Source organism: Bison bison, unplaced genomic scaffold (assembly GCF_000754665.1).
Source record: "Bison bison bison isolate TAMUID 2011002044 unplaced genomic scaffold, Bison_UMD1.0 scf7180017864383, whole genome shotgun sequence".
In the NCBI taxonomy this organism is placed as follows: Eukaryota; Metazoa; Chordata; class Mammalia; order Artiodactyla; family Bovidae; genus Bison; species Bison bison.
Window position 1 is genome coordinate 8,926,021 of NW_011494955.1, and position 13,859 is coordinate 8,939,879.

General features: G+C 40.9%; 1 protein-coding gene across 1 annotated transcript in view; it reads left to right on the forward strand.

Annotated features, from left to right (window-relative positions):
• The window catches only part of NDUFA12 (NADH dehydrogenase (ubiquinone) 1 alpha subcomplex, 12), a 27,075-nt gene extending 21,883 nt beyond the window's left edge, over positions 1-5,192 (forward strand). Inside the window, exon 4 of the mRNA XM_010858008.1 lies at positions 4,922-5,192. Within this exon, the coding sequence (XP_010856310.1) occupies positions 4,922-5,102 (181 nt within the window). The 3' untranslated portion in view covers positions 5,103-5,192. The remainder of the gene's footprint in view (positions 1-4,921) is intronic.
• Positions 5,193-13,859: the final 8,667 nt, after the last annotated feature.

Genomic DNA, 13,859 nt, shown 5'->3' on the forward strand with positions numbered 1-13,859 from the left:
AACTCCGGGAGTTGGTGATGGACAGGGAGGCCTGGCGTGCTGGGATTCATGGGGTCGCAAAGAGTCAGACACGACTGAGCAACTGATCTGATCTGATCTGATCTGATCGTTCAGTAAATTAAGTAAATAACCTGCTTTTTAAGCTTAATATTTGGTGAGCGTTTTCTCAAGTCATAAAATATTCTCTGTTAACATAATATTTACTAAGGCTTTAATCCTCTGTCATGTGGCTATGGCCTGAGTTAAAGTATTCCCTATATTATTCTTGGTTTTGTTTTTACTATTATAAGTAAACTTTGGTCAGTATCCTTGTATGTAAGTGTTTATCCACACATCCTATTTTCTGTGGCACATTCCTACAAGTAAAATTGCTGAGTCCAGAAATGTACATGTTTTGGAAGTGTTTGGTACCTACTGCCAAATTACCCTCAGTTGACATTCTCAGGGTAAATACATTCACAGTATGTGAGTTTGATTTCTCTATAACTTCACCAATACTAGATATTATTTTATTTTTAAATCTTTACCAGCTTAGCAAGTAAAACGTTATATCTTGTTTTAATTTTTATTCCCTTGGTTAAAATTTTTTATCTTTTTTTATGACTTATCTTTTAACATCATTTATCTGTTTTGCTATTGGATGTTTAACTTTTTCTGTTTTGTAGTGATAGATTAACTACTTTTCTGTATATTTCCCCATTTCTTTTATTTTTTAATCTTGTTTTCAGAGTTTTAGGACATAAACATACTTCAATTTTTATGTAATAAAATTACCATTTTTTTTTCTTTATGGCTTTTGGACTTTGATGTTAAGCTCAGAAATGGTCCTTCATATTCTGTTAGTATCAACACGTCTTATGAATATAAATATTCTTGCACTTTTTCCTCAACAAAATTAATTGTCCTAGCATAATTTATTGAGAAAAATTTACTTTCCCCAATAATTTGATATGCCAACCTTACTTTATATATCCTTAAGTCTAGGGGATTTTGTTCTATTATTATACTTTTGTACAAAATTCTTAGTACAGAGTTTTTGTACCAATTTTTATATTGTTCTAATGTTTGTGACTTTAAAGTCTGGTATTGCCAGCCTTCCTGATTGTTGTGTTTTCAAAGTGTTCTTAAGATAGGCTTGCAGCTGATCCTTAGAATTATAATTGTCAAACCCTATTGAGATTTTGATTCAGATTGCATTTAATTAAAAACAGTAGTTACTGAGCTAAAGAAGTTTGAGTTGGCTATTTTGTCATGAATTGTCTTTGGTTTTTATTTTGTTAAATATGTCAGTCTTATCCTATGGTTAGCTGGATCTCAGGGTTTTGACAGATACTTAAGTGCTATCATCATCCCAGCCAGTTTTCATCTGTTGCTCGTATGTAAGCTCCTGATCAGGATGTTCTTTTCGGCTCCTGGGAAACTGTTCAAGCCTCAGCTGTGTGACATACGTGCTGTGGGACCTTGGAAGGTGGTTTCAACTCTGTTTCCTCAGTTTTAAAATACAAAATACTTAGTATTAATTTAAGTGATTGAGTGGTATGCATGAGAATGTTTCATAAACTAAAGTGAGATGGAGTAATAATAGTTTTAGTATAATGAATATTTTTACCTCAGAAAACCATCTGGAGGGGTTTGTGTGGTTTTCCTTAGTCTGTCTTTTGAAAAGTTGAAAAATCTTTGTTGTTTCTAGGCTCAGTGATGTTAGGTAAAAATATCTGAAACATGAACACAAACTCCAGCCTTGATTCCCAAAGTTAATAATGTTTATTATCCAAGGAAAAGATTCAAAACTGCCTGTATTTTTGTTGCTGTTATATTTCTGAAAAGGAAAATTAAACTTTTTATCTTTGTTATTAATATCCATCTTAAAGATTGTTTACCATCTTACAATCTGTTTTATATGGTGTATATTTTTATTTCTTAAATTTCCTATTAGGCTGTTTTATTCTTTCTTCAGAAATAAATCCCTCCATTTTGTACTTAGAGTGGCTAACAACCTCAAACTTAAGTGAAGTAGTATGTTTTCAAAGAAAGAGAAGGTCGTCCTTTCCTGTTCCTTTCTACACTTCTTTTTGTGTTCCAGTCTCTGTTTTCTTCATTAACAACTGAAAATTGGATCAACCACCTGTGGGATTTATTTCCATTTGAGTTGTGTTGTAATTATGGTTTAATATCTTTGTTATTAATTTTGACATACTTGAATATATTTGAGTACTAAGTTTTTCCCAAAGTGTAATCTGTTTTCATTACAAATACTTACCTCTTTTGTATTTATAACTTTTTGCCTTTCTGCCAGTCTCCTTATTTATAGTCTTACTGACTTTATCATCAAGTTGAAGTTTATATTTTGTCCTGTAAGATAATAACAGTGATATAAAGTTGAAGTGGGTCTGACGCCAGCTCAACAGTTTCTTAGGCAGTACTCTTAGTCCATTGGTGTTTTTAATTAATTGGAATAAAAATGACCCAAATGAAAACCTGTTTGCGCAAACTCTTCAGTGTGAAAATCTAAAAGATATTGTTTCTTTACGCTTTATTTAATAATATAGTTAGAAGGGTTAAATTAGGCTAGCAGATTATAAACATTTTATTTCTTGTAACTTCTTATTCTAACAGAATGAGAATAAATTATTGTTTACTCATTCCCTGACTCCAGTCAAGAGTCTTACTAGATGAATATTTTCAGATTTTATGTGTTGGCGGTAAAAATTTCTTTTAGTTTTCTTTTTCCTTTTTTTGGCCTCACAGTGCAGTCTGTAGTATCTTAGTTCCCTGACCAGGGATTGAACCTGGGCCCTTGGCAGTGAAACTGCTGAGTCCTAACCACTGGACCACCAGAGAATTCCCTTCTCTTTTAGTTCTCTATCTCTTTTTAGCATTTTCTATCTCTCTGTGAGCTCTCAGTTAAGTTACTGAATAGGCATATAAAAGCTTTGGACTCTGCTTCTTTAAATATCATTTTAACTTTCAGGAGTCTTGATGACAATTATTTGAATAAAAATGGCTCAGACAGTAAAGACTCTGCCTGCAGTTCAGGAGATCTGGTTTCAGCCCCTGGGTTGGGAAGATTCCCCTGGAGAATTCCACGGACAGAGGAGCCTGGCAGGCTACAGTCCATGGGGTTGCAAAAAGTCCGACATGACAGAGCAACTAACGTTTTTTTGAACACACTTTTTTGTAGTTACTTAGGCCGACTCAAAAGGCAAAAGTTAAATATTTCTGCTGTGCCTTAACTTACATAAAACCCCTTGGTAAGTAAAAGCTTTGGTTTTCACAGCTAATCCCGCCTGTCTCACCACTGGTGTATCATAATGTCATGGTTTATTGATCCAGGTTACTTTCACTAATACCCATTTTCCTTTGGAGGATGTAAGAGAGAAAGCAGCCTGGTGGGTTTAGACTTCCTCATTCTTCATTGTGTTAGCTGGTCATGATATAATTATCTTTAGACACAAATATAGCAACTGTAATAATATCTTATTGATCTTAGACAATTACCTAGCTGTATCTATCAATTACTGTTAGCAGATATTCTTAAACTTACATAGCATCATGCATTTTTCTCATTAGCTTTCAGTTCAGTTCAGTTCAGTCGCTCAGTCGTGTCCGACTCTTTGCGACCCCATGAATCGCAGCACGCCAGGCCTCCCTGTCCAGCACCAACTCCCGGAGTTCACTCAGACTCACGTCCATCGAGTCAGTGATGCCATCCAGCCATCTCATCCTCTGTCGTCCCCTTCTCCTCCTGCCCCCAATCCCTCCCAGCATCAGAGTCTTTTCCAATGAGTCAACTCTTCGCGTGAGGTGGCCAAAGTACTGGAGTTTCAGCTTTAGCATCATTCCCTCCAAAGAAATCCCAGGGCTGATCTCCTTCAGAATGAACTGGCTAGATCTCCTTGCAGTCCGAGCTTTAGTCTTAGTTATTTTACTGAAACTTCCTTGACTTGCCCTTTCCTCTCTAGCCGGGTAATCCCCCCTCACTCCACCCCAGCCCTTTTTTTCCTCAGGAGCTGCAATTCTATGCCTGTCACCTCATTCCCTTTTCTTATAGAGTCATCTTTGTCTTAGGAGCTCGGAATCTTGTTATGAATTCTCTCTCCCCTTCCTTTCCCATATAAATTCAGCTTGGTTTTCTGCTCAGTTCTACTCTTTGTCCCTTGGACTTAGTTTCTTTCTTTTCTGTTATTAGAGAGTTTTCTGTACTGCAAGGAAACGCCCAGCTTCCTTCTTTAGGCCAGATTTCTGGCACCACCCCCCAAGTATCTTTTTACAAACACTTGAAGCTGAAACACTCGTGAACTTTGGGCTGTGGTTGAACAATTTTATTATAACAAACTGTATGTCCTCCAGTGCTCAGACTTAAGCTTTGACTTAAGATGCACGCAGAGACCCTCTTCTTCGACAGGAGCCTGAAGGGTTTCAAACTAGAGCTTCATGAACCAGAGCATCCCGAGCATGCTGAAACCGCGGAGGCAGCCTCTAGCATCCAATAGAATAATGCTGTACGTCATCAGTTCTAAACTACATTTTTATATCTAAAATTAAGATGCATGTTATAATCAGTTGTGCCACAATTAGCAGCATCTTCTTTTCTTTCTTAGTGATACATAAAATAATGGTGTATCTTAAAATTGATGGGGTCCTAGATTTGATGACATATAATAATCATAAAAGCAGTAGCTAACATTGAGAACCTGCCATGCACAGGAGTTTTTCTAGGTATTATCTGATTTAATCCTTATACTTTTCTTAGTAAGAATGTTCAGATGAAACAACCAAAGCATGGGAAAGTTCAGCTAGTTAGAGCTGAGATTTGAGCTCAAGCAACGTAATAACTTGAGAACTGCTCTCTTAGCTCTCCTCCTCCTACACTAGGCTACCTCTTCATAACTGTCTTTTTTTTTCTCTCTCTCTCTTTAAGGCATCGTTGGCTTCACTGTATGACTGATGATCCTCCAACAGTAAAACCACCTACTGCTCGTAAATTCATTTGGACAAACCATAAATTCAATCTGAGTGGCACTCCACAACAGTATGTACCTTATTCCACCACTAGAAAGAAGATTCAGGAGTGGGTCCCACCTTCGACACCTTACAAGTGAAGACAACGAAAAGCAATTTACGTGTAAAATATGGGGCTTTTCCTATAATTGTACTGCTTACTGTTAACTTGATTAAAGTTATTTGATTAAGCAGTGTCTTTTGTGCTTTTTGGTGGCTCAGACGGTAAAGCGTCTTGTCTACAATGCGGGAGACCTGGGTTTGATCCCTGGGTGGGGAAGAATCCCCGGAGAAGGAAATGGCAACCCACTCCAGTACTCTTGCCTAGAAAATCCCACGGACGGAGGAGCCTGGTGTCCATGGGGTTGCAAAGAGTCAGACACGACTGAGCAACTTCACTTTCACTTTGTGCTTTTTTGCCCTTAACTTTTTATTTATCAGCTGCAAAATAGAAGCTTACAAACACGGGTAATTGAAGTAGACTTCTGTTGGGGCAGCTGCGTGGTGTACGGTCCCCTGTCACCTGTGTGGTGGTCTCTGTGCTTTGTGTCCCTGCCTTGCTGCCGTAGCTGATTGATGGGGAGACCTAACACTGAGTTGAGCCAAACAGATCTTCTCATGGGAATTTGAAACTTGAATGGAGAGACTGAGAGACATCAAAGTTGGATGATTTTATGATGGCCTGTAAAAAGGTTATGAGAGGTTTCCTATTTCCTGAGTTTTGGTTCTTTCATAGTTGATTGGAACTACCCCAGGATCCATTCCAATATATTTTTATTTCCTTAAGCCAAGTAAGGTCACTGACATTTTTCTTTTTTTTTTGCTTGCAAATAAAAGAGCTTTAACTAATATCCAGATTGGTTCCAAAGAATGGATTGTAGGCAAAAGACCTTCCGGGAAATAAGGAATCTTTGGAACTGGTTATGTTGTCGTTCAGTTGCTCAGTTGTGTCTGACTCTTTGCAACCCCATGGGCTACAGCACACCAGACTCCCCTGTCCTTCATCGTCTTCCAGAGTTTGCTCAAATTTATGTCAGTTGACTTGGTGATGCCATCCAGCCATCTCATTCTCTGTCGTCCCCTTCTCCTCCTGCCTTTAATCTTTTCCATCATTAGGGTCTTTTCTAATGAATCGGCACTTCACATCAGGTGGCTAAAGTATTGGAGCTTCAACTTCAGCATCAGTCCTTCCAGTGAATGTTCAGGGTTGATTTCCTTTAGGATTGGCTTAATTTCCTTGCAGTCCAAGGGAGTGGAGAAGTCCAACACCAGAATTCATAAGTATCAATTCTTCTGTGCTCAGCCTTCTTTATGGTCCAGCTGTCACATCCGTACATGACTTCTGGAAAAACCATAGCTTTGACTGTATGGACCTTTGTAGGCAAAGTGATGTCTCTGCTTTTTAATATGCTGTCTAGGTTTGTCATAGTTTTTCTTCCAAGGAGCTAGCATCTTTTAATTTCATGGCTGCAGTCGTCATCCACACTGATGTTGGGTAGGATGAAAGGCACCACCACCTCTCTTCGTATTCTGGATGGGAAGCTAGCAGCTGCAGTGATCAGCTTATCAAGCTCTTGTCCTTAGTCACTGGGGTCCATAAGCCCCTGAAGGATAAGGCCCTTGGATACCAGTTAGCAGCTACCATAGAATAGTTTAGCAGAACAGAGATGGAACAATTTAGTGATGGAAAAAGGTTGTAGAGTCATGTGATTGCTTTCAAGGATACTGGATAACTTAAGGGAGAGAATGAACTTTAATCCCCAAATCTCCACTCAAGGTGTTGAGTGAAACTCAGGGCAATCATATGACTTAGCCAATTCCTCAGGTTTCTGAACCTGAGTTCTGAAACTTTCTCAATCATAAGAAATTAAGGTTTTCTCATAGCTTTGCTGCTGAGTATTCCCTACTTAGCTGGATCAGGTTGAATGTGGTGCTCTCAGGAGATATGATAGTCGGCATATTATTGGGGCAGCTGTCTGCAATTTGTTGACTGACCAAAGCAGAGCAGCACTAAGCGCTAAAAGCTAGCCTGTGCTAGACTGAGATTTTGTATGCTCTGTCTACCACTTCACTGACTTTTCTGTCAGTGCCTAAAGCATGGCTTTCTAGTGCAATTAGGAATAGATTGAAAAGGGAAATGTGAAAAATTAGAAGTTCTGTCCTGGCTGTTCTTTCTGGATTGGCTATGCTGGAGGTTCACCTGTTAGAAGGAAAGTGGGTGTGGTTCTCATAAGGAGGGGGAAGGTGGACAGAGATGGTAACGAGGAAATGGTCTGATCTGTAGCGATCTCTGCTGATGGTTAGCTTGGGGCTTCTAGGAATGAAAGCAGTAGGCAGCTACCTTAGTTCTTTTTTTTTTTTTTTTTTTTCTACAGCCCCGCCCACAACTCGCTACCTTAGTTCTTAATCTGGTTTTTCTTGAAAACAACTTTATAGGTCTGGATAATAGACACCTGAATCAAGCTAGATCACAGCTTCTCTCTCGATTTCACACCTGAGTTAATTCACAGGGCTCCATTCTGACGGAGATCAGCCCTGGGATTTCTTTGGAAGGACTGATGGTAAAGCTGAAACTCCAGTACTTTGGCCACCTCATGCGAAGAGTTGACTCATTGGAAAAGACTCTGATGCTGGGAGGGATTAGGGGCAGGAGGAGAGGGGGATGACAGAGGATGAGATGGCTGGATGGCATCACTGTCTTGATGGACGTGAGTCTGAGTGAACTCCGGGAGTTGGTGCTGGACAGGGAGGCCTGGCGTGCTGCGATTTATGGGGTCGCAAAGAGTCGGACATGACTGAGCGACTGATCTGATCTGATCTGAAACCCTCAAGGGCTGTGCTATATTAATAGATATGTGTACTTAAAAAAAAGAAATATCAGTGTTTCAGTGGACACTTGTTCCAAATTAGACCAACTTTGGGAAGATTGAGAACACCATGGCCCACTGATAAAAATATAGGCTGTGAGTGGCACGTTGGACCCCATTTCACTCGAAGCCCATGGGAAAGGCTGAACTCCTCTTCCCTTTCCTCTACCCCATGCTTTATTTCTTCAGTTCCTAAGTGTAGATGGTTAGACACCCTTTGCAGAAGCCCAGCATTGGATCCCTGCCTTCAGGAGTAAATACACTTGTGGCAAAAGGCCAAGGGAAGGACATTGGAGCATTCCATTCTTACCAAAATAATAAGTGAAAAAGCAGTATGTCTTTGGGGTAATGACAGTTAAATGCAACCATTGGTGGGAAGAAAGGTACAAATGTGGACATTCCTGTCATCCTCAAATATAGTGTACTTCCATTTGACCAGCGAGAAAGGCCTTGGAGGGTGACAGCAGTTTATAATGATCAAACTTAACCTTGAGGTGATTTGAATTGTAGATGCTATCCAATGGTCTCTTCACTGGAGCAAGTTAGTACAGCCTCTGGCATTTGATATGTAACTGTTGGTCTAACTACTGTATTTTTACCCATTTTGGTTGGGTAATTGTTTGTTACCCATCAGCAATTGTTTGCTTTTACCTGACAGGGACAGAATGGATGTCACTTCTAGCCAATTGCTACATGAGGACATTTAATGCCTCATCAAACTGTAGGATGTCACATTAGCCCACTGTGTTGATGCAGAGCATGAAATATCAGATACCCAAATGCCCTGATAAGACACAACATATGCCAAGGATGGAACCTGAATATCATACAAAGGGAGGGACTTGATTCCTTCGTGATTTTCTCAGGGATTCAGTGGTCTAGTGCATGTTGAGATGGGCCTCTTCAGTGTTAAAGGGCAAATTGCTGCACCTTGCCTGTTCTACAATTAAGAAAGGCTCTGGATTTTAGAGACAGCATATAGCATACAAATGTTTTGCTCGTATTTATTTCCCAAGTGACCTGAAAAGTTGGCAGTGCAGAAGCAGCCTCTCTCGGTGGCCCACCTAGGCTGTAGACCAAGCAGCTCTGCTGCTCGGCCCTCTCGAAGTATCTGAAAGATTGAAATGCTTTACTAAAGTCAGAAACAAATCTCTAGGAGAGTCACAGTGGAAGCCCACAGGATTTTGGAACAAGGCCACATCCCCTTCAGAAAAATTACTCTTTTCCTTTTGTGATACGGCTCCCATTTGCTACTGGTATGTTGGAGAGCCTGTGACGTCAGGTGCTGTGTAATTCACCTACTCAAAAAGTTGGCTATTTCCAGTAGCATTGCCATAGCAGATGGGACCAGAGCAGACCATGAAGGCACTCTAACTTTGGGTAAGCAGATTTCTCCCCACTCTGTGCCTTTAAGTACCCTATTCCCACTCAGTGCCCCTATCAATCTGTCCCTTTGCCCTGGTGGAGAGTTGCTGGCCAATTAATTGAGAATGGAAAAAGTCAAGCCTGGCTTATAGATATTGTTGAACAATATGTATTACCAGGTGGAAGTATACTGCTGTATCCTGCAGCCCCATTCACAGTGATCTTGAAGGACCGTAGAGGGCAAATCCCAGCATAGGATAATTGTTTTAAAATGCTGTGTTGGTTTCTGCCGTACAGCGATGCCTTTATATATATTTGGCTGTGCTGGGTCTTGCTGCAGCATGCAGGATCTTTAGTTGTGGCATGTGGGATCTAGTTCCCTGACCAGGGCTCAAACTCAGCCCCCCTGCATTAGGAGTGCAGAGTATTAGCCAGTGGACCACCAGGGAAGTTCCAAGCAATGCCTTTTACCATATACTTTGACTTGAAGAAAGCATGACCTGAGCCAGGCTCTAAAACGATCACTGGCTATATGGTCAGAGACCTGAAAAAAGCAATGTTGACAATTGGTGTAAAGGTTTTAGGAAGGATTTTACCAATGAACCTTGAGGATGGGACCTAGAATTTAAGATTAGAACAAAGCAGCTAAGTGCTTACCAGGAGCACCTCCTGAGCACAACTCCTTGACTTAGTGCCAGACTCTGAGGGAACCCAGCATAAAGTCCAGCAGCCACCTGGTGACAAGTTCATTTCCCTGGACCGCTTCCATTGTGGATGGAGCTGTGATCTGTTCCCATGGAAACAGACGGTTGTTCTGAGTATGGACCCTGCCGTACCTTGGCCAGCACTAACATTCATGGGCTGAGAATGCCTTCTGCTTTGTCATACGCAGAAGAGTGCCTGTGCTCAAGAATACAGGCGACTTCACCGAAAGCGGCAATGAACCAGTGTCTGTGGGAACAATGTCTGGTATTCCTGATGTGCCCGTTTCTCAGACATTATCTTTCTTGTTTTTCCCTCTATAACACACCATATGTGAGTCACACCAGCCCCCTTTCAAAACAGGATTCATTCTTGAGTTGGGGCCTTTGCACTTACTCTTCCTTCGGTCTAGACCAGTAACATCTTTGTGTTCTACCCTCTGTTGTATCACTGGTGTCTCACTTAACCAGTATCGCTTCCACAGCGAGATGCTCCCTGTCTGTCTAATCTAAAGGAGCTCTCTTGAAACTTCCTCTTATTTAAGAATTCTATTTATATAAATTTGCTTGTTTTATTTTCTTCGTAGTATTTATTGTTCCTTTTTGAAAAACAAGATGAACAAAATTATTCCAGGAAATAACCTGTGTATTCAGCACTGACTGAACACCTAAAGTAAAACAGTATTGATCAGATTTCGTATTTTTGATAGAGGTGTGATGACTGAAATTAAAACGGCAGCAGCCCTGAATAGCAAAATCTGAAATTTTAGGAAGTGAAAGGATCTGTAGGGGATAGCATTAAAGCATGCAACTAGTTATAAATAGAGAACTGAAAATGTTTCATTGAGCAGTTTTTATAGAAGAAAGAAAAAAGCACACTAATTGCCAGGATGTCGTGCTGTGTTTCCAAAAAGATTGGTGATTATATCAAGGGTTTGCAATCACTTTGTGTGATCAGTTTGCAGAGACCTCCAGGCCTGCATCCCTGTTTTAAATCATGCTCCTACAGAAGAAAATGACTTATAACATTCTTCTCAAATACAAAATGATCCATCTGCTGGTGCCAAGTGCCCATGAGTATGAAATGCAGTTGCCTCATAAGTGCCCTATAATCAGGGCACATTTGTTAGCGCCGGCTCCAGGAGGGTAATGTCTGTCTTAAGACTCAGGGAAAGAATGGGATTACCGAAGTCGAGATGTGGTGGTAAACTGTCCAACAAATTCTTGGGGACAGAACTGGCCTTACAAAAATTGTTTCCCAGGTTCATCTGGTGTTGATCCAGCCTTCCTGTCCAAAGAAAGGTTGGGCACAATAGCTCCTGTGTTGCACTTTTCACCTACGTGGATACAGTATGAATGGTGCCCCTTGGAGCTGTGCCACACATTAGTTCGGGGTTATCCACCAGGACATGTCAGGGAGTTAATCCAGTTCCTGGGAAGCATATGTCTGGACATCTGTTGCTGGGGATGCCCAGCATCCCTTTTCCTTTTTTCTGTCATAGAATCCTGACTTACCTTGAGAACTATCCTACCCCTGCTTGTAGTCCATATGGGTCAGTGGGTTTGTACCCACTCTAAATATTCTCAGAGTATTGTGTTTCACTGGCTTCAGTGACTGGTTCAGGAATGAATAGGTGACTAAGACAGACCAGTGCAACTCAACTAGTAGGATTTAGTTAGAAACACTGGAAAATAGAATTCCTCGTTCTATAAGGCTTCTATAGAAGCCTCGTTCTATAAGGCTTACCTGATAAGGAACCCACCTGCCAATGCAGGAGATGCAAGAGACGCAGGTTCAATCTCTGGGTCAGGAAGATGCCCTGGCGAAGGAAATGGCAACCCATTCCAGAATTCTTGCCTGGAAAATTCCATGGATAGAGGACCCTGGGAGGCTACAGTCCATGGGGTCGCAGAGTTGAACATGACTGGACACACACACACACACATGTAAGACTTGAAGCTTGGAGGATAGATCCCAGGTGTGGCTGGGAGCCACTGCACCTCGGAAGGGAGCCTGAAAGTGAACAATGAAAGGAAAAGTGGAGCCAAGAGAAGGCACAGGACAGACTTATTAAGAGTGTTTAACTCCCAACTCCAACTGTGCCTGAATGTGGAATTCACTTAGACTTTTTAGTGAAACCAGTGAATTTCACTGGTTTTGTTTGTTAGTTTGTTTTCTGAATATACACTGATTTCTTTGCCTGAACTGAATGTCCTCATGGATGTAACATTCTTATGACTTTGTCACTTCTGTGTAATAATGAAATTTGTTACTGGTCTGCACCATCTTTCTTATTAGGTGTAGCTCTGATTATGAATTTTTGATTTATAAATATGGGTATTTGATGGCCTGTGGTGTCTGTTACGATTTATTACTATAAACTAATTAAAAAAAAACACCTCTATTTTTTAAAAAAAGTTTGTGTTAAAGTGGATGCCCACATTCCATGAGGTATCTGCATGTGCATTTGAGGATATATCCAGGTCTTTACAATTTGTGTATGTTATGACTCTACTGGATGATTCCAGTTAGAAAGGTCTGCGGATCTGACTGCATGTAGCCTGGACATGGAACTTTGGGCCACAATAAAATGGGTAAAAAATAGACAATCATTTTTATGTCACTAAATAAGGCTAAGCATCAACTCCCACATTTTAAGGGGTTTATGATACTTCTTTCAAAGCGATAGGAAGAGGATGGAAAAGTATGTGACAGAAAAAGTCTGTGTTCTAATTTGAAACTTAAATAAGTTATCATTAAAAACTATTTCATTTATGAAAAGCAGTTTTTTGCAGGTAGGATCAGTAAATTTGTAATGTTAAGAGTTTCATCTAAATCACTAGAACCATTAACTCTAACTTGAGCTAGGTGGAAAAAAACAAGAACTCACTCATGGAAGAAGCAGTTGGCCATATAAGAACCATGCACACAAAATATGCACATCTTACAAGTATCCTCTATCAGAGCATAGTCCTGATTGCCGAGAGAGGATGCCTGCAGAGATGGGTTTGCCCATCAGAATCTGGGAGGCATCTATAGTTTGAAAAAGCACAAACGACAATAAAACATAAATCACAGTGGTATTGTGATTCTATTTTTTTGAGTTTTCTTTTTCCAATTTATTCACTTATTTCTGGCTGTGCTTGGTCTTCATTTCTGCATGCAGGCTTTGTCCAGCTGCTATGATGGTGGGGGTGGGGAGCTACCCTAGTTGCAGTGTGGGCTTCTCACTCCAGTGGCTTCTCTTGTTGCAGAGCATGGGCTGTAGGCACTCAGGCCTCAGCAGTTGTGCCTGGGCTCAGCTGCCCCACGGCATGCGTAATCTTCCCAGACCAGGGATCAAACTCGCATCCCCTGCATTGGCAGGCAGACTCTTAACCACTGGACCACCAGGGAAGTTGTAAAACGTAATTTTGCATTGGAAAAGTGAATAAAAACAATCCACCCTATTATTTTCATAATACAAACTACAAGAAACAAAATCAGTAAAAGTCCTTTAAGACGTGTAAGTTTACAACTAATAGGCTTCCCTGGTGGCTCAGCTGGTAAAGAATCTGCCTGCAACACAGGAGACCTGGTTCACTTCCTGGGTTGGAACAATCCCCTGGAGAAGGGAACAGCTACCCACTCCAGTATTCTGGCCTAGAGAATTCCATGTCTGTGGGATCGAAAAGAGTTGGACACCACTGAGTGACTTTCACTTTCACTAATAGGCCTGGGCTTCCCAGCTGGCACTACTGGTAAAGAACCTGCCTGCCAATGCAGGAGACGTAAGAGACACGGGTTTGATCCCCGGGTCGGGAAGATGCCCTGGAGAAGGAAATGGCAACCCACTCCAGTATTCTTGCGTAGTAAATCCCATGGACAGAGGAGCTTGGTGGGCTATAGTCCATAGGGTTTCACAGAGTCAGATACGACTGAAGA